The sequence below is a fragment of the Sarcophilus harrisii genome, chromosome 1 (assembly GCF_902635505.1).
Source record: "Sarcophilus harrisii chromosome 1, mSarHar1.11, whole genome shotgun sequence".
Lineage (NCBI taxonomy): Eukaryota > Metazoa > Chordata > Mammalia > Dasyuromorphia > Dasyuridae > Sarcophilus > Sarcophilus harrisii.
Window position 1 is genome coordinate 252,134,955 of NC_045426.1, and position 20,084 is coordinate 252,155,038.

The 20,084-nt window shown below is 34.6% G+C and overlaps 1 protein-coding gene across 1 annotated transcript in view; it reads left to right on the top strand.

Annotated features, from left to right (window-relative positions):
• GABBR2 (gamma-aminobutyric acid type B receptor subunit 2) overlaps positions 1-20,084 on the top strand; it is a 780,512-nt gene that overhangs the window by 477,059 nt on the left and 283,369 nt on the right. The window contains exon 6 of the mRNA XM_012542879.3: positions 12,242-12,442. Coding sequence (XP_012398333.2) covers positions 12,242-12,442 — 201 coding nt within the window. The remainder of the gene's footprint in view (positions 1-12,241; positions 12,443-20,084) is intronic.

Consider the following 20,084-nt stretch of genomic DNA (forward strand, 5'->3'; position numbering starts at 1 on the left):
ATCATGATTTTCCTCAGTCTTATGGAAACCAAGTATTCATCACCATCTTCTTTAAGAATAATCTTTTTAAGTACTACATGTTTTCATTAGACCACTCCCATCCTCACCTCCTATTTATCCATGATTTTTAAAAAAAAAAAGCCAAGCTTCTTTAATTCGACTTCCTACTACCTACACATCATTAAAAGTGCAATAGATATTAAAGCTACTTTTATTGACTCATCAATTTATTTTTTAATTCTTTAATCATTTTTGCTGTTCTCTTCTGGTCTCTCCTCATTCTTCATATCTACATTAATCTAGGAAAAGGTAGATATCAAACTCTCACAAAAGCCTGAAAAAGACAGAACAGACAAAAAGAAGACTAGAGTTCATTGGGGAACTGACTTGGGGAAATGGCTATAGGGAAAGCAGGGAAAGGGAAGAAAATATCACATCATCATAATTCCACAAAATTTAGAAATAAAGTTATCACCTTATTGCATAAAATAAGAGTGAAGCCTTCTGACCTAAACCTAAGTAAGAGACTTTTTTCAATTCCCTGTGAATGAAAGGGAAAATGGGTTCACAGTCCTTTCTATTGAAAAGTGTTCACTATGGTGCAAGTTTTCTTTGTTAAGGCTAGTATGTAAACTCAGTCTTCTTCAAAATTTTTATCAGATAAGAACTTCCGTGGCATAATCAAAGCTATAACTTGGCTCACACACACACACACAAAAAAATAGAATAGAAATTTTTGGCAGGAAAATTGCTAACCTGAGCAAGAAAATGTTATAAGGAATAGGGAAAGATAACTAGAAACCACAAGGGACAATAGGTGTGATATAGAGAGGAGAAATGTAAGATTGTAAGTGAAGGGGCAGCTAGATGGTGCGGTGGATAGAGTACTGGCCCTGAAGTCAGGAGGATCTGAGTTCAAATTTGGCCCCAGACACTTAACACTTACTAGCTGTGTGACCCTGAAAAACAAACGAATAAAAGATTATAAATGAAAAGGAACCCACCATAATAGGGAATGGAATTTGGAGGGGATGGAAGGAAATTAGGGATTTAGATTAAATATCAATGTTCCTGCAAAAGTATTCATTTTCAAAGGAAATGGATCTAATAGAATACAAGGAAGAGCAATAGTATGCTTTGAAAAGGAATATGTGAAAATCCAAAAACTTGAAGGTAAATTCACAGTAGAGAACATTTGGATATGGAGAAAAAAGGAAAGAAATATGTCATGTTATTTTAGACATGTACAACTGATCACCCAACAAAACAGAAGATATAGCTAATACTTTTCTAAAACCTACAATAACAAACAGGTACAGAAGCATACTAGATGACCTTGATAAAGGCTTGCTTGCTAAATGTTCATTTAACATGAATCTGGAAAAGACAGCTTTTATGTTATATAACAGGATTAATTTTTTTTAATCTTGAAATTAAAATAATGAATTAAATCCATAAGATAAACTTAACAAGGATAAAAACTAATTTTTTTTCTTTTGACTCAAAAATTAATTGTATATACACAGAATGAGAAGAATTCATTTAACAGTAAAAAGCCAATGTGTTTTAACTGACCACAAATACAACAAAAATGGGAACTAGGGTGTGAATACTAAAAAAAGCTAATGAAATATTAAGCTGCATTATTTGAAGTGTAAGATTGAGTATAAGAGTGATAAGACTCCCCATACCTTTATTGATCAAACATTATTTTGAAATTTGTGTTCTGTCCTAAGCACCACAGTTCAAAAGCAGTGTTTCTCCTCATCCTTATATAGTTCCCTATATCAAAGTAGTCAAGAGGTCCACAGGGCACAATATTCCCAAATTGGTCCAATGCAGATTAAAATACAATTGGAAAAAAGGTAACAAAATAAATGAAAATTCAATAGAACATAAATAATGTTTCTATGTGGTTTTCAAAGTCAAAATGTAGTCCACAGGGGTCCTTTTGTATGGTTCTATTTGAGTTTGCCCTGTATCAATGAAATCACAGGTTTGTTCCCAATCTCTGTCCCCATTGTTCCCAAAGCTATGCTGTTTCAATGTAAAATGTAATATATTGCAAGTCCTTAAAGTAAATCTCATCCCCTCAAACTCTGACATCTCAAAAATTCTTCTGATCATCAGAGCGCTGAGGTAGTGTTGAGACAAGTGATTCCAAAGCCCCAAGACCAGTCTGTTCCATAGAATTGGGTATAGGAAATAAGGATGACAGGTCAGAATAATCCTGACATCAATCCAATAAATCTATGAACACATGCTAACTAAGGACTTAAAGAAAAAGTGGGATTTGTTAAATTAGCTGATGACATTCAGTTTATTTTCTTGGTAAAAAATATTGTCATTTAGGAAGGATTTTGAACCTATTTCCCAATAAGACATGGAACTAGATGACTATTCAGATTTCTTTTGAAAGTCTATGATTCTAGGTCAGCTAGTTGGGGCACGAACCCTGAAGTCAGGAGGACCTGAGTTCAAATGCCACCTCAGATACTTAACACTTCCTAGCTGGGCAAGTGACTAAACCCTAATTGCCTCAGCAAAAGAAAAAGAAAGTCTATGATTCCAATATCTCACCTTAAGCAAAAATATCCCCATGCTATGTACCATAGAAGTCTTGTTTTTCCACAATGGTTGCAGTGTCATTTCAGCAATTTAAGAGCTAAATGTTATCTTTTAATAAATTGTCCTTGATAACTACATAAGTATGTTAACCTGGGAATGAGCATTATGACCACAATTTTAAAAGAACAAAACAATTGATTTATATTTATTAAATCAACTGAACTTCATTAATTAATAAACTCCAGCAGTGAGAAAAAAAATACTTTACAACCAGATTCTAAAACTTTTTGTAAGTTTTGTAAAAATATGGTTTTTAAATGTTACTTTCTGGATCCTTAAAATTTTTATAACTTAGCTGTGCCACAAATAAATTTTAGATAAGTCTCTATGTTTCTCAATTGCTAAAGTAGGATTTAATACAAATCTTGAGAACACAGACCCTGGCTTCAAAGGGCAAAGAACTAAAGTTGAAAGGAAAAGAGCTTTCTTTCTTCTTGAAGAAAATAGAAGGGAAAAAAATCCTCCTTTCTGATCGCTGAAAAAAAAAAAGAGAGAAGTCACAGTGCCAACACAGAGATCAATAATACCACAAAGTTTGGGCAGTTTTTACATTTTAAAGAGCACTTTCAGGATTTCATTTGAGTCTCACAATAGCTTTGTAAAGTGAGATAGAGCAAGTATTACTATCCCCATTTTATAAATAAGGAAAATCTGGTTCATAGAAGATCAATGATTTACCCAGGGTGACAGAGCTAAAAAAAAAAAAAAAGGGACAGAATTGGAAATAACATCGCTATCTCCTTAATCTTGAACAAGCATTTTTTTGTTCTACTTTTCTGGGTTCTATTAGAAAAAAATCTTTGAAAAGAAAACTGTGAAATCATATAAAGAATAAATTCAAAATCAAGCTCTTGAAAAGGACCCTCACAGAAATGGTTCTCTAAATTGCAACACTTACAGACCACTTGTGGTTGGGAGATTGTGACAGAAGGAAGCCATTGGCAAATGAGAACACCTACTACTAAGTGTTTTTGTCACTAGAATCATCCAAAGCCCAAAAGACCAATGTATACATTGTAGAAAGATCTAATGCTAAGATAAAAGAGTCAGGATAAGTTTATGGAAACCATCAACTCAAGCTAGAACATAAAACTCAAATTAGATAAGTATGTTATTATATTACTAAAAAATTTATTTTTAAAGCTATATCTATTTCTTTAGCTTTTGCTTTCATTGTATATTGTTTTATATATAATGTTTAATAATATTGGTTAATGTTTATGTCTAGGAAGGCTTAGTAAAAGGTAATATTATAGCTTAATTAAGTGAAAAATGTTAATTTCTCTTTCAGTTAACCTTGACTCTGTAATAGAAATTATCTATTTCCACCTCATATTGTTATTTCTTGTTTGTTCATAAATTATTCACCTATCCAATATATTGCATCTTCTAACTTACTTGTGATATCTCCTTTTACATCTAGTCATATCTTCATTTTACCTCATCTTAATAAATGGTATAAAATAGTGATCTATGCCCAATTTCTGTTAGAGTGCTTTCCAGCTTTCTCAACAATTTTACAAAATAATAATAAATTCTTGTCCTCAAAACTTAAATCTTAACACTTCTCAAACACAAGATTACTATAGTCATTTGCTGCTATAAATTGTCTATTCTATTGAAAGGAAATTGTTTCAAGCAAAGTAATAATTTCTGATAGTTACATAATGCTCTGAGTTTTGCAAAATGTTTTACATACCTTATATTATTCAATATTCATAACAGCAAATCATTGGACCATTGAGGGAACATGTAGCCTAAAGATTCAGGTGTTCAAGAGACTGCAAGACAGTCAGCCAGAGGTGGAACAGAGGAGACTGGACAAAAGATTGGACCATTGAGTCCTAAGGTTCCTTCTAATTCTGAGGTTTTATTGCTTCTTCTCTTTAAAATCCCCAAACTCAGTTTGGTCTCAGTTTTTCAAAAATCAGCCTTTTGCTCTAATAAATAGATATTGGCTGCTACCTCCTTATTCAGTTTTCTTTCCAAACCAGAAATGTCGTATTCCTTTCCATTCCCCACCAGTATCTTCCTAGGTATTCTGAGACCACAAGAATGTAGTAAATTCTCTTGCTTCCCAAGACAGTAAAACCCTATTCATTTAAATTTCCCAAATACAATGCTAAGGAATTCTCATTTCCTCCCAGGAATTTTCTTTCTTTCCCAGAGTTGAAGGGAATAGCCATATCCTACACATCTATGACTATAGCAGTGGTTCTGGAATCAAGAAAACTAAAGTTCAAATATGACCTCAGGAAATGTATTAGCCATGTAACCCAAGACAAGTCACTTAAAATCTGACTGACTTAGTTAGTTTTCTCAACTGCAAAATGGGAATAATAACTTCCCATTTCCCAGGGGTTGTTGTGAGAATAAAAAAAAATGTTGTAGAGAAAAATTTGTGAGTGAGAAAAAAAAAAGATATTTGTAAAGTTTCTGGCACACACTAGGCCCTTAATAAATGCTTGTGTTTTTTCTTCTTTCCTTGTCTAATAGCCAATTTTACTCACTGAATTCAGTGGATTTACAGATTAGCCTAGCAAATATCCTTAGAATTATCAAGGTACAAGTAGGAATTTTAAAATTATGAGACAAACTTCTAACAAACTAGAAAAGTGAAGAGGACTCAATTCATCACCCTGTGATTATTTTCCAGGTAACTTTTGAAGTCAGTGTTCTCTTCCTTAGATCAGAGGGCAGTGAGACTCTTCTTTTGATCTAAACCTTCTGGTGATGCTGGTCTCCTTTTCTCCATGCTTGCTAATAGCGAGCATCACTTGTGGCCTCAATACTTTGTTTTTATCCAGGTGCTCAACATGAGAAACAGAGCTGGAATTTCATTGCAGCTTTTCTCTTACAGTTTTCTAGGCCTTAGGATTTTGAGATTTGCTTTTCATCTTAGCCTTTGCTTGAAATGGAGACTTTGCCATCAAAATCACATAATCAAAAGCTATGCTCCTGAACAATGAGTATCCAAATGGCAACATGAAGAGATGGTCCAACTTCAGCAAGTCTGAGGCAAAAGGCTATTTATACCTCAACAGTTAAAATTATACATGTTGTAAAGCAAATAAATTCTCATTTTTCATTTTCTGTCTATATTCAGTGATCAGTCATGTGCTCTAGTTATTGAGTCATATTTTTAAAACTTCTACTTTCATTCCTCAAATTTTCCTTCTCTCTTACAAAAGTAAGCAGTTTGCCTCATAGTGCAGGGAGAGAAATTAATGAATGCCTAAAGCCTTGCAGACAAAAGGCTCTCATTGTTTCACAAAACTTAAAATTTTTATCTTCTAGAAAACATGTTTTTCAAATAATAAACATGAAGGCTGCAAATATATTCCTATCTTAGAGAGAAAAAAAATGAGACTCATTTTCATTAATCAGGCATGAGAGTTAGCTAGCTGGAGGTCATTCATCCAGTAATATCCCCAGACATCTAAGGATTAGGAAATAAGGACAAAAACTATCTGAGTAGCCCAAATAACTGTCACAAAGCCCATGCATTTTACTGATAAAAGATTCCAGGAATCCTTCACAGAAAACCTGTTTACATTTGTTTTATTATCTGCTCTAACAGACTTCATAGAGAAGTTTTCCAGCTTACTGCTAGACTAAAAACAATTCATTCGTTTTGAGGGCAGGAAAGCTATTATTGCTATGTATAAATAGTTGTAATGATTGTAGGAAGAATTGATATCATCCAATATAATAGAAAAGGAAAAGAAAGAAAAATCATAAATGGCAGATTGAGAATTTTAAAATGCTACAAGTGTAGGTAAATTCAATATTTAAACAAAAAAAAACCCTATGGACCTCAACAACACTCTCCAGTGTGATAGCTGACATTTTTATGGATGACCCCAAATCAAGAAAAACTTATATTCAGCATGCCCTACTTAAAAAAAAAAAAAAACAGAGGTATGTACAATACGTTTCAGAAAAATCTCCAAAATTGTAGAGCTAGTAAGTTTTGTTTAAGAGGTAATTTTTTCATCAAAAAAAAATGGCATTTGTAAAACAAACATTCAGCCATCAGGAAGATTAAGCTAAAAGGGCATCTGTGCTCAAGAATTCTAGGTAGCCAAAGTAATTAAAATTTAACTTTAACTCAGGAAGGAGGGAAGGAAAGAATCCCCTGATTTGGAAAAGACCATGCTTTGATATGGGCACTATGCTGTCTCCATAATTTTTCTCAGCTATGCTGATGGAAAGAGCACTCAAGGCTTGTGAGGCAGAATGCCAAATACAGCCTTTCAGAGGTGCTGATAGCAAAATGAACCCTGGTGCAAAAAAAAAAAAAGTCAGAGAAGCCCATTAGAGTAGGAAACCTATAAACTCAGAAGTGCTAAGAAAGCACTTAACACACTCTCTCTCTGATAAGATAGTTAAATTAATAGCTAAAACAAAGTGGGTAAAGTAGATAGCTGAGGCAATGCCAGATCCAGATTTATGGACTGATGTATTTCAAACTCTCCAATGTGAAAATGAAACTTTAATATTTCTCTTTTCACCAGAATGAAAAACTAGAGTTAGATTAAACTATTCAAGTTAGCTTGAAAGAGGGCCTAAAGGATGAAATATAAAATATCTGGAATCAAATCTAGCCTTTTCAACTTGCTATCTCTAAAGCCAAGTCTTTTAATACTTCTTAGCCTCAGTTTCCAATCTATGGGATAAAGACATGAGGCAAGACTGATTTCTAAGATTCCCTTCTAGTTCTAAATCCAATGAGCTATGATCTTGTAATGAGATGCTTGTTTTCTCTGAGTCTTATTACAAATTGTATCTGTCCTTTGATTCATTATGCAGACTTTGGGAGTTACTTTCTTAAATATTTATACTTTAGCTGAAATTTCTTCCTCTGTAAAATGAGTAAATTGGATGAGATGATGGCTGAGGTTGTTTCCAGTTCTAAAAATCTATGATTCTCTTATTTTAATGAGCACAGTTTGTATAAATATAACTACTGCTAGAATTTGTTTCATTTTTCAGTCATATCTGATTTTTCATGACCCCATTTAGGAATTTCTTGGCAGTGGTTTGCCATTTCCTTTTCTAGCTCGATATACAGACAAGGAAACTAAGGCAAAGAAAGTTAAGTAACTTCCATGGGTCACATAGCTAGTATTTGAGGTCACATTTGAACTCAGATCTTCTTGCTCCTGGCCCCGGTGCTTTATCCAATGTGCCACCTACTTATCCCACTCCTAGTTTCAAGAGCTTCAAATCAAAGAAATGTAATAAAGTAAAATTCACAAGAGCTATACTTATGAAATGGATTGTTTGAACCTAAATGTGGAACTTTATGTTTGACCCCATTATATTTCATCTTATTTAATTCAACTCATTCTACACTACTGCAATCTTTTTGAATTATACTCTTTCATCTAACATGTTGGCTATCCCTCCAAACTTCATTTCAGCGACAAATTTAATAAGCATGCCCTGAATGTATTCCCCTAAATCATAGATAAAAATATTGAACAGTACAAGAGAGATCCCTGAGCCATTCCACTAGAGATACTGCTCCAATTTTGTGTGGAAATCATGAATCTACTCTCTGGGGCTGGTCATTCAATCAGTTTCAAATCCACCTGACCATACTATTAACTAGCCTTTCTCTTTCTACCATATTCTTCTACTTATCTCTATTCCCTAGAGTTGGTCATTCAATCAGTTTTGAATCTACCTAATCTTACTTTTATCTAGTCTGTATCTCTTCATTTTATCCAGCCACTCTTTGGATCTAATCATTCAATCAGTTTCAAATCCACCAAACCATACTATTATCTAGCATCTCTACACCTTACCCTGCTACTTACTGTCTTACTGTCTGGGTCTGATCATTCAAGCAATTCATAGTCCACCTGACTCTACCCTTATTTAGACTTTCCCCCAAGTATAATGTGAAAGACTTTGTCACATTTAAGTAATGTCATGTCAAAAGCCAGGGGAAGGAAGGGAGGGAGAGGGGAGGCAATAAGTTAGTACAGTCTGACCTTCTCTTGAAAAAGTCACACCGGCCTTAGTAATCACTACTTTCCTTTCTAAGTGCTCACAAAACATTCCCTGTATAATGTGTTCAAGAATTTTGTCAAAAATAGAAATACAACTCAATGATAAAAAGCTCATTTTTTAAAAGAGAGAAAAATATGTTCTTTTCTAGTCTCATTCTGAAAAATCTTTCAAAGATTACCAGCAGTAGCAGAGAATTATATCTACCAGTTCTTTCAGGATTCAGTCCTAGTGACTTAAGCTTATTGAGAACAGTTAGATTTTTAATTTAATCTCCTATGCTTAATTTGGAGTTTTAACCACTGCTAATCATTTTGTTCTCTCCTCCTAATACAAAGGATATTCTCCTTAGAAGAGAAAGCAGAAGTAAAAGTGAGAAGTGAATAGATTATCCTTTTCATTTTTATCTATTATCACCATCTATTATCATCATCCATCCACACTGAGTAATGATTCCATTCCTTTTTCTTGTCCTCACTATAGTCTAAATAGAATTATTCTTCCATACCAAGTTTATGATCTATTTCTCAAATTCATGATCTAATATCTCCTTTGAACAGTAGTGATTGATAAATACCTAAAATACATTATTTCTGCTTCTGTCTCTTAATTTTCACCATTGTCATCCCTCAGGGTTCTGCATTTCCTCACACAAGTGTATATATATATATATATATATATATATATATATACATATAATATACATAATACACACATACATATATACATACAAATATGTACATATATGTATATGTATACATATATATGTATATGTATAAATGCCTCTTCAGCTCTCTTTCTGTCTCTTACATTCATTTGAAAGAAGGTATATCTTCCAGAGATATAGACTAGCAATGGTCTTTATCCCACCAAATGTCATTGATAATTATTAAATGTAATATTCTCTCCTGAATTAGCATTTTTAGTTCACCCTTTTTATCATCAGCATTGCTTATAGACATTTATGGTCTTTGGTTTTACTAATGGTTTAATCTTGAATTTTGTCACTTGCAAAATGTTCATTTGCTGCACTTTGTCCTGTGTTGTATTTGTTGCTCTCTGTAATGCCAGATTTGTCACATTTATGTAGGCAATTTTCTCCTTGTCCAATACTTTTTCAGTTTATGTGTGTTGTAATGGTTTTGTTTTTCTTACTTTCTTAGAAGGATGAAAAGAGGTAAGAGGCAGAGAATTAAGATCTGAAAATATTTTTTTTAGTACAAAAGAGTTATAGGGAATGGCTTCATGGCCCAGGACTTTGGAGTGAAGAGATGGAAAAGACTTAAGGAGGCTTGAAATGTTTCATGGATAAAGGGCTACATGGAATCGGGAGAGAAGGTACAGGTCCAGCAGGGAAATTTCTTAGCTTAATTGATTCCTGGCCATTGATTTTGTTTGTTTTGTTTTGTTTTGTTTTGTTTGCTTAACTCCAGAGATTACAGTCTATGACTGAACTATCTGCTTTCCTTTCCACTGCCATCACTTGTTACTTCTGACCAAGTTTTCTCTTCTTCAAACCATTGAGATCAAAAAACCCAGCAGGCTCTCAGGTTTTCCCTTTCCCTTCTTTCCTGAAGCAAGCACATACAGTGCCTAAGAATTGTTTGCTGATGCTAACAATCAGAAAACTGATAGGGAATAAAAAGATCCTCCCCCCTCATTTTTTAGGCAAAGAAAAAAAGGCTTGCATAATTCAAAAATCATGGATCTTTGGACACATAAAGGACTGCAGAAAGATTCTCTAAAATATGCATTTCATCGGAAAACCAGACCCAGAGTATTCTATTAAGTCACAGAGGTTGAGACTGGAGTGAAATGCAGGGAAGGATTCATGAGATGAGCTGAATGCTGCCACCAAAAAGAAAACTTGCACTTAGGGATAAAGTATTTACCCTCTACTCTGGTCTCTAGCCACCAAACCCTACTCTTATACCAGTTGTAGTGTGAATTGAGGAGCAGAGATTTTAAGTCATCCCAGAACACAAAAAAAGACAAAAGGGAAGAAAGAAGGGGGGGGGGGGGGGGGGGGGGGGGGGGGGGGGGGTGTGGTCTTGTGCCTTTGCCCTGGGGCAGTGAGCAGATTTCTCCATTGCCTTTCATAGATCCATGATATATGTAAATTGGAGGCTACATGTGTCCATATATTTCTACAGAGTTTTTGGTTAGATCCAGAATTAGCTGGGGTATATAGGAACCAGCTGTTGTAAAACTTATTGTTAAATTTTCCTACAAAGGCTTTTTAATTTGATGTAATCAAAATTTTCTATTTTGTGATCAATAATGGTCTCTAATTCATCTTTGGTCACAAATTTCTTCCTCTTCCACAAATCTGAGAGATAAACTATCCTATGTTCCTTTAATTAATTTATAATCTCGTTCTGATTGTTAAATTTTCAGTGTGAGTATTAACACCTACAAATCAAGACTTAATTAATTGTACTGTCGATTTCCAGGCTTAAGAAAGTGATGGCGAAAATATTAGTAATACAAGCAAAACTTAAAAGTGTTCCACACTTACTTCTTTTTTCTTTTTTTGGTGGGAGGGAGCTATCTGCTTGTTAGACATGTACCAGCACACTCTCAGTTAAACATGTAGAGAGAGAATAGAAGTGTGTATATTCATATATATGTCTATGTGTAGAGGCAGCTAAGCATAATCAGTTCCCAGGTAAGTAATTAGTTCTTCAGCCATTAGAAATTAGATTTCAAATTAGATATTCTGTTCTATATCCAATATGGATCCGGTAAGATAGGAAAAAATTGTCTATATCAATAACAGAAAGATTGAATATCTATATCTGAAATATACATACATATATTTAATTTATTTTATTTCCATAACATAGCATAATAAAAAGATGATTGTACATGAAACTACAAATCTATGTACAACTTGTTATTTTAACAAGTTATCATGTAAATTTCTTTTTTTCTTCCCTCAACCCCTTTGCCTTAAAGATAGCCACAATTAGACACAAATTAGGATATATACATATATATGCATGTTTATGTGTATATATGTATATATATATATAATTATTCCATACATGCTTCTATTTATAAATTCTTTCTCTTGGATGCACTTAATATCTTTTTTCATATGTCCATAATGGCTAATTTGGGTATTTGTAAATAGTCAAAATAACATTCATTCAAAGTCATTCTTAAGATAATATTGTTGCTACTGTATATAATATTGTTTCTTGCTCATTTCACTCTTCATTATTTCATGCAAGTCTTTCCATATTTTTCCAAAATCATCGCTCATCATTTCCTGTAGCATAGTAGTATACCATCACAATCATATACCACAACTTGGTCAGCCATTCCCCCCACAATGGGCATCCCTAAAATTTCCTGTGATCTTTTTAAAGTGTAATTTTCCTTCCTGTGCAATAAAAATTTTCAAAATGATAAAGTAATAAAAAAAATTAAAAAGAAATAGGGAATTATGTTAGCAAAACATCTGGGTGGTTTTCCTTTAAAAAGTGGGATGGCAAAATGAGTTTTATAAAGAATAAAACAAAATGTTTCTCTTCATCAGTGGAATATCTTTTTTTTGACTTTTTAACTTTTAAAACTATTTGGTTTGTAGGCATATCATGAAAACATGTTCGGCAGCAAATATCAGTGGATCATTCCTGGCTGGTATGAGCCCTCCTGGTGGGAACTGGCACACTCTGAAGGCAATCCATCCCCCTGCCTCAGCAAAAATCTCCTGGCAGCCATGGAGGGTTATATTGGAGTGGATTTTGAACCCCTCAGTTCAAAAGAGATCAAGACCATTTCAGGAAGGGTTGGTATATTTGTCATCCTAAATTTCAGCTGCTGTACAGTTTTTTCTTTCTTTTTTTTTTTTTTAGATATTATCACATATATTAATAGGAGGACACTAACTGTTGAAGTGGATTTTATTGTTGCTCAGAAGTATGCTTGGTGTTCATCTGCTTAGTATTCATAAAATATTGAGAGATCAAGTAAAAGTTTTTGTAACCTTATTTGTAATCCTGAAAATTTTTGACTCAGTGGACTTTTCATCTACTAGGTTCTGTGGAACTAAATATAGATATAGCTCATATAATGTCAATAGTCAACAAACATTTATTAAGTACCCAGTATGTGCCCGGAACTATGCTAATAATATCCTTATTTGGTTTCATTGGTTTCACAACATCAGTTTTAGAGAAAACAATATCACCAGAAAACACATTAGATCCTATAGGAAAATTTCAGGGCAGAATAGAGGCAGAAACACCTTTGGGATACATGAAAGCTATCTTAATGTGGAGGTGGCTAGTATGGAATTGAGCAGATACTGGATAGAGAAACGATCTAGGCTAGTTTAAAGAAATAGCCATTTTACTGAGATAGGGAAAGAAGAGTAGGAGAAAGAGTTGGAGGGAATCACTGTAGAAGAAAATTGTTATAACATCTTAATGATATTCTTGCAAAATGACTATAAGCTGTTGATAATACATTAGATTGACTAAATCGATGTCCTATAAACATCTGAAACTCAGCATGTCCAACTCAAAAGTTAAAACCTTTATGTCTCGTGAGTATCTGAAACTGAATGTGTCAAACTCAAAACTTCCCCCAAAATGCACCAGTCTTTCAAACTTTCTTTTTACTATCAAGGGCATCACCTTCAATTCACATTCAAATCACATTCAATCAAACAAGTTGTCATTCTCAGTATCACTCTCAACCTCTTAATCTCACCTCACATATCCAATCAGTTGCCAGATTCTGTCATTTCTTTCTTCATATCTTTAGAATATATCTCTTTTTTTTCTTTATTCTTCTCCAGGGGCTTTTATAGCCTCTTAATTGATATCCCAACCTCATTTTTCCTCACTCCAATACACCCTCCACATAGCTACCAGTGATTTTCCTAAAGAGCAAGCCCAATCATGTATTTCCCTTATTAAATAACTTCCAGTAACTCCCTATTGCTTCCAGGATCAATTACAAGTTAAATCCTTCACAATTTAGTCCCTTCATATCTTTCTTTTTTTTTCTTTTTTACACATAACTTCCCTCCACAAAATCACCAGTCTATCAGTATAGGCTTACTTGTTCTTCTTTGCATACATTTCATCTCCCATTTCCTTTGCAATGGATGCCCCCCTTCTAATATCTACACTTTGGAATTCCTAGTTTCTTTGAAGATTCAGCTTAAACACTACTTTGGGCCTTTCCTTTCCCAAACCTTCCCTTTCCCGACCCTCCCAGCTACTAGTGACTCTCCCTCTAAAGTTACTTTCCATCTGTTCTCTATGTATTTTCTATCTATCTATCAAGATAGAGATAGAGATGATATATAGATAGATAGATAGATAGATAGATAGATAGATAGATAGATGATAGATAGATAGATAGATATAGATATAGATAGATATATATCTTCCTTACTCAAATATAAGCTCCCAGAGAACTTGGGCCATTTTTATTTTTTCTGTGTCCCCAGTTCTTGCCAAGGTGCTTAGCATAAGGTAAATTCCTAACAACTGCTGACTGATTGATTGCCTGTTTACACAGTCATTAATCCCTGAGGCAAGGTGGTACATCACCTTTGCATAATTCATTTCTTTCTGGCCTAAAAGACTCCAGCTCTAGGCCTGCCCCTTTCATTAACAGATTTATAATTTCAGGACATCACTTGATCTCATCTCTCAGTGACCTCATGGATTTGTTGTAATGATCAGATAGTTTAAGGTGTGTTTGAGGAAGTACCTAGCTCATAGCAAAGTTTGTGGAATGTAAAGTGATTTCAAAAAATATATAGGACTTTATACATATTCAAAGTGAAACTATGCTGATGTAAGGGGAAAAAAAAGTCTGACTTTGGAGTCAGAGGATCTGGCTTGAAATCTTTGTTCTGTCATTGATTACCCATGTGACTTTGTTTGACTCATTTATCTCCTTTTTTTATTGTTTTATATTTTTTCTGGTTATACAAGTACATTCATTTTTTTAAATACACATTTCTTTATGAATCATGTTGGAAGAGAAAAATTAGAACAAAAGGGGAAAACCACAAGAGAAAAAAAAAAAAAGCAAAACAAAAAGGAAAAAAAAAGTGAACATAATGTGTTGATTTACATTCAGTCTCCAAACATTTACCTCTTTAACCCTTAGGTTTCTCAGCCATGAAAGGAATAGACTGAACTAAATGGCCCCTAAATTCCCTTTCAGCTCTAAATAGGCAGTTCTGAGAGAAAGATAGACAGACAGATAGTCCAAGAAGGACACAGAGGGAGGGGGAAAGAGAGACAGAGACAGAGAGAGAGAGAGAAAATGATGATGATAATGATGATGATGATGATGATGATGATGATACAGAAGACATTGTTCCTTCAAAATAAAATGCTGAATTTTCCATTTTAGTGTAAATCTTTTGTGCTTCCTAATTACACCAGAGACTTATGCATAATAGATAGATAGCTGGCTTTGGAAGGAGGAAGATCTGGTTTCAAGTCCCAGCACTATCATATACAGGCTATGTGATCTTGGAAGTTACTTACCTAGTCTCTCAGAGCTCTGGACCAGTGTGGTTTTAAACTCAAATAATAATGGGCACCAAAACATATAAGTTTCCGGGTAGGCATCATATTGACTTAGAAAATCATAATCTGTGTGACATTATCTGTGCCCTTTTGTATTTTTATTTTATCAAATACTTCCCAGTTACATTTAATCTGGAGGCTTGGGAGTGTTGTGAGCAGCATGCAACCTATTGACTCTATGTTTGACCCTTCTGGTCTAGATGACTCTCTAAGATAATAAATGATAGCATGTTAGTCTTTATTGTTAGCAGTTTTTCTCAACTGATACAATATTTCTTCCCTAAAACTCATCTTCGGATCCCTCATCTGTAAAACTAGGGATTCTGTATGTCTCTTTCCATCTCTAAATAAGTAATGAACTTTCAACTACCAGCCTCCATGAAACCTAAAAAATCAGTGTGTAGATGTAGGCAGAAATCATATAATGCCACTGGTGAATAGTCATTAAACATTTATTAAGTACCTGCTATGTTGTAAGATTAATCTAGGTTCAGAATGCTCAGTCAACAGGTACAATCTTAAAGGGGGTGGGAACAAGTTTATTACTGCTCAGAACCTTGATTCAAATAAGACATAAGGGAAGAGAAAAACTTGTAGCATAAAAGTAATATATAATTAATAAACACCGTGATCACCATAACAATAAAGACAATATAGCAAATAACATACTACATATATGGTCACCACTCTGAGAAAACACCAAAATCTGAATTTTCCTAGCCTGGAGAACCTCAGTCACAGCTTTCAGGATATGGTGGGATTGCCTCAAGCAAAGCTTCCTTTCCTGAGAGATTGTTTCAAAGTCCCCTTTCCACTAAGGGCTTTTTATAGGCTCAGAACAAAGAAAGCTCTATACTAAGTATTCTCATTTGGTATGTGACTCTTGAGATGCAATAGCTTTCCAAGTACAGGATGCTCCATCTCCAGAGGCCCACCAAAGAGAATATTTGCTCATTCCTTTTTGATGATTGTTTACTCATGTTCCAAAGCAAACACAGGACAACAATAAAGGAAACTTATTAATCAATGCACCAGAAGAGTAGGCTTCCCTTCTTTGTGCTTCCTGGCATTCCATCAGATAACTGTGAGCACATTCTCATATTCTCAGCAAAAAGTTACACAAAAGATATGGCCAAGGGATCCCTTGGATCAAGGATTCCTAGAAATCACTAGGATCCCTTATATATGAACCAAGTACTATTTTAATAATGTCTTTAAATGGTTCCACATTTCTTCAAAATGAGGAGATTGGACTTGGTGGTCTGAAAAGTCTCTTTCTCTAAAGCTATGTTCTTGAGTTCTGGGTTCAGATTCAAGTTCCACCACTTCCTATTTTTGTGACTTTTGGCAACCTCCTGTCCCTCAGCTTCTTTATCCTTACATAAACTAAATAATGGGTCCAAAGCCTATCCTTGTTGTTGTTTACTCATTTCAATCATGTCCAACTCTTCTTGATCCCATTTGGGATTCTCTTGGCAAAGACACTCAAGGGGTTTAACCTTTTCTTTCTCTAGCTCATTTTAAAGATGAGTAACTAAAGCAAACAGGATCACACAGCTAGTAAGTGTCTAAGGTCATATCTGAACTCAGAAAGATGAGTCTCCCTGACTTGAGAAGCAGCACTCTACCTGTCCTAACTTCCATCAAGTGACTTACCATATGCTTAGTTTCCTCTTAGTTTCAATACAGATCTGGTTTATAATATTTGCATGACTACAGTTCCTCTGCCCTGACCTAATCGATTATGCTCACAATTAGGACCCTTTCATGAATGGGCAAATTCAATATCTGTTCCCCTTCTCTGTAGCTACTAGGAGCTCTGGCTTGAACTATTGCCGACAGTCCTCAGGTATATCCCAGAATTACAGTATTGTAGTGAGCGTTCAGCTAGACTTAGCCCTTCAAAAATCCGTCTGACATGAGACAACCAAACTCTATGTTCAGGCCCCATGAGAGTGAGTGGGAGGCAGAACTCAAGGTAGCAGAAACCTCATTGCAGAGTTCCTCAGAAATCTCCTATGGGGTCATGAAGATTCAGCCACAAGTAATCAAATAAATAACAACAACAGCTAATAAAAGAAGGAAAGGATATAGAATAGAAATCCAGTCACTTGATCCTCCTATTTCTCAATTTCTTTTTCTATTTTTAAAAAGAGGGAGATTTGGACTAAAAAATTTCTTAGGCTTCTTTGCATATTAAATTTTATAATTTTTTCCCATTTTTTAGAAATTGCTTTACACTTAAATTCTGTTTTTGTTTTATTTTCTATTTTGAGCATTTAACATAGTGACCAAAATAGAGTTAGAGTTATACAGAGCTATAGAATAAATTCAGTCTTAATAGTCTATTGATAGCATTGTGGAGATATAATAAAAGCACAATTTTCAACGAAATGATTGCTTTTGAATAACAATGTAATGTTCCATGGTGACAAACTAATGAAAAACACTGCATTGTGATAGATTCAGAACCACTGAATTTAGTGATGGAAAATACATATGGGCAATACAAGCTTATAAGTGGCCTATCTATAAAGAAAAATAGTTGCAGTTCCAACTTATTGCCAAGATCCAAAAACAAAACTTCTGTTGTACTTAGAGCAAGCCTTAAGTACTATGTAACTGCTAGCTAGCTATTATTATCACAGGATGGCTCAGTGGATAGAGCACTGGGTCTGGAATCATCTGAGTTTAAATCTGGCCCCATACACTTGACCTCTGTATGCTTTAATCCATGAGAGAAGGAAATGGCAAACCATACTAGTATCTTTGCCAAGAAAACCTCATGGACAATATCCATAGGATCACAAAAAAATTGGACATAATTGAAAAGCAACAATAATCATTATTATTATTGATTGATTATCAAAGTCATTGTAACCTTTTAGGGAATCAACAGTTCCTGAAATGTATGATACATAAAAGCTGGGAAAAACAGAAATAGTTCATGAAACCTAACCTTAGGGGCAGACTCTCAAGTTAAATTAGCCACTCTCCATCTCCCACCAATTCATCCACCAAAAGAAAAAAAGGAGGGGGATATTTCTCTATACTTTCTAAATATTTTTCAGAAATATAAAAATCTCTGAGAGTGATCATTCATTTGCAAGTTAGTCTAAATTAACATAATTAGCTTTATTCAAGCCAAATGCTTAATTGAAATCAGTTTTAGTGACAGAATGAGAATTTTGTCTGGGGTTGGGGGAGAAGGGATTGGATAGGTAGGTTTATCTGGAACACAGAACACTTTGGGGATTAGGGAAGGCCTAAAAGTCGAGGATTTAGGCATATATGAAGCCATTAGGGTCCTGGTAAAAGTGATTTCAAATACTGAGGAAAGGGAGGTAAGTAGAGTATAAATGATTTTTTTTTTCAAAACTCTGCCAACAAGGGAAAAATTCATTTTGGGGCTCTTCCTTTCTTCTCTTCACTCTGATCAGGTTCTAATCTCAGAACCCAGAATTCAGATAAGAACTATTATGTCTGAATGAGGCTTGGGAACCTTGTTCATTGTTTCAATCATGTCCAAATCTTGGTGACTCCATGTGGAGTTTTCTTAGCAAAGATTTTGGAATGGTTTGAATTTCCTTCTCCAGATCATTTTACAGATGAAAAAACAGAGGCAAATCGGGTAAAGTGACTTGCCCAGGATCACACAGCTAGTAAGTGTCTCAGGTCAAATTTGAATTCAGGACAATGAATCTTCCTAACTCCAGACCTGGAGCTCTGTGCATTATGATGCCACATAACTTCCTGGGAACCTAAACAGTATTTATCACATTGTTTCTTTTATTACATTCAGTGTGTTTTGTATTCTAAAGACACTAACAACTACTGAAACTTGTGAATACAGTCCATTTTTAATAGGAATTGCTAGTCTAGTTTCCCTCTCAGAAAACCTTAAATATCCTTAGAAACTAAACATTCCCAGAGTATGAGTAATATATTAGTTGTGTCTTGATGGCAAAACACTTAGTCCAACCCCACCACCACTTTACAAATTAGGAAGCTATATTTTGCAAATTAGGAGATCCAGGGAGGTCTCTTACCCAAGGTCACATGGGTAATAAGCATCAAAGGGGAGATTTGAATCTCTGACTCTAGAACAGCATTTTTTTTCACCATAACATACTACATTCCTCATTCCTGCTTCACTTTGCCAAAATGGCTGAAGATAACATCTGGTTGTAGCCAGAAAGAATCTCAATAACACAATAAAGATTAATATAATTTGGAGTAGGAACCTATCCTCCTAACTTTCATAGCTTTATTCACTGGAATAAGAGTATGGGTTATAGCCATGGAAGGGCTCTTCTCCTCCCAGGGAGGATCTATAAGTACATAGGAAAGAGCTGTATTATAAGGACTCCAGCTTCCAAAGAATATATTTTCTAATTCAGAGTCATCTAAGACAGTGACTGAGTAGATCCAAAACTAGAATATAATGGAATTAGAAAATATTTAACAAAATGAAATACAATAAAATATAGATGATACTACATTTTAAAAACTAAGTCAATGTGTGGGGTTGCAGGGATCCTTCCTTACGCATGGAGAAGTGGCCCCCATTTCTAATTGAATCTGACAGCCCTGTTCTAAGCAGTCCCAGAACAAGAGAGAGGGAGAAAGGGAGATGGAGACAGAGAAGGAGAAAAAGAGAGAATGAGATACAGCTAGGTGATGCCATAGTGCAAGTCTGTTGTTGTATTGGGCTTCAAGTCAGGAAGACACATCTTTCTGAGTTCAAATCTGTCCTCAAATGCTCACTGGGCTAGGCAAGTCACTTGCCTCAGATTCCTGATCTGTCAAATGAGCTGGAGAAGAAAATGGCAAGTAACTTCAGTATCTCTGCCAAGAAAACTCCCAATG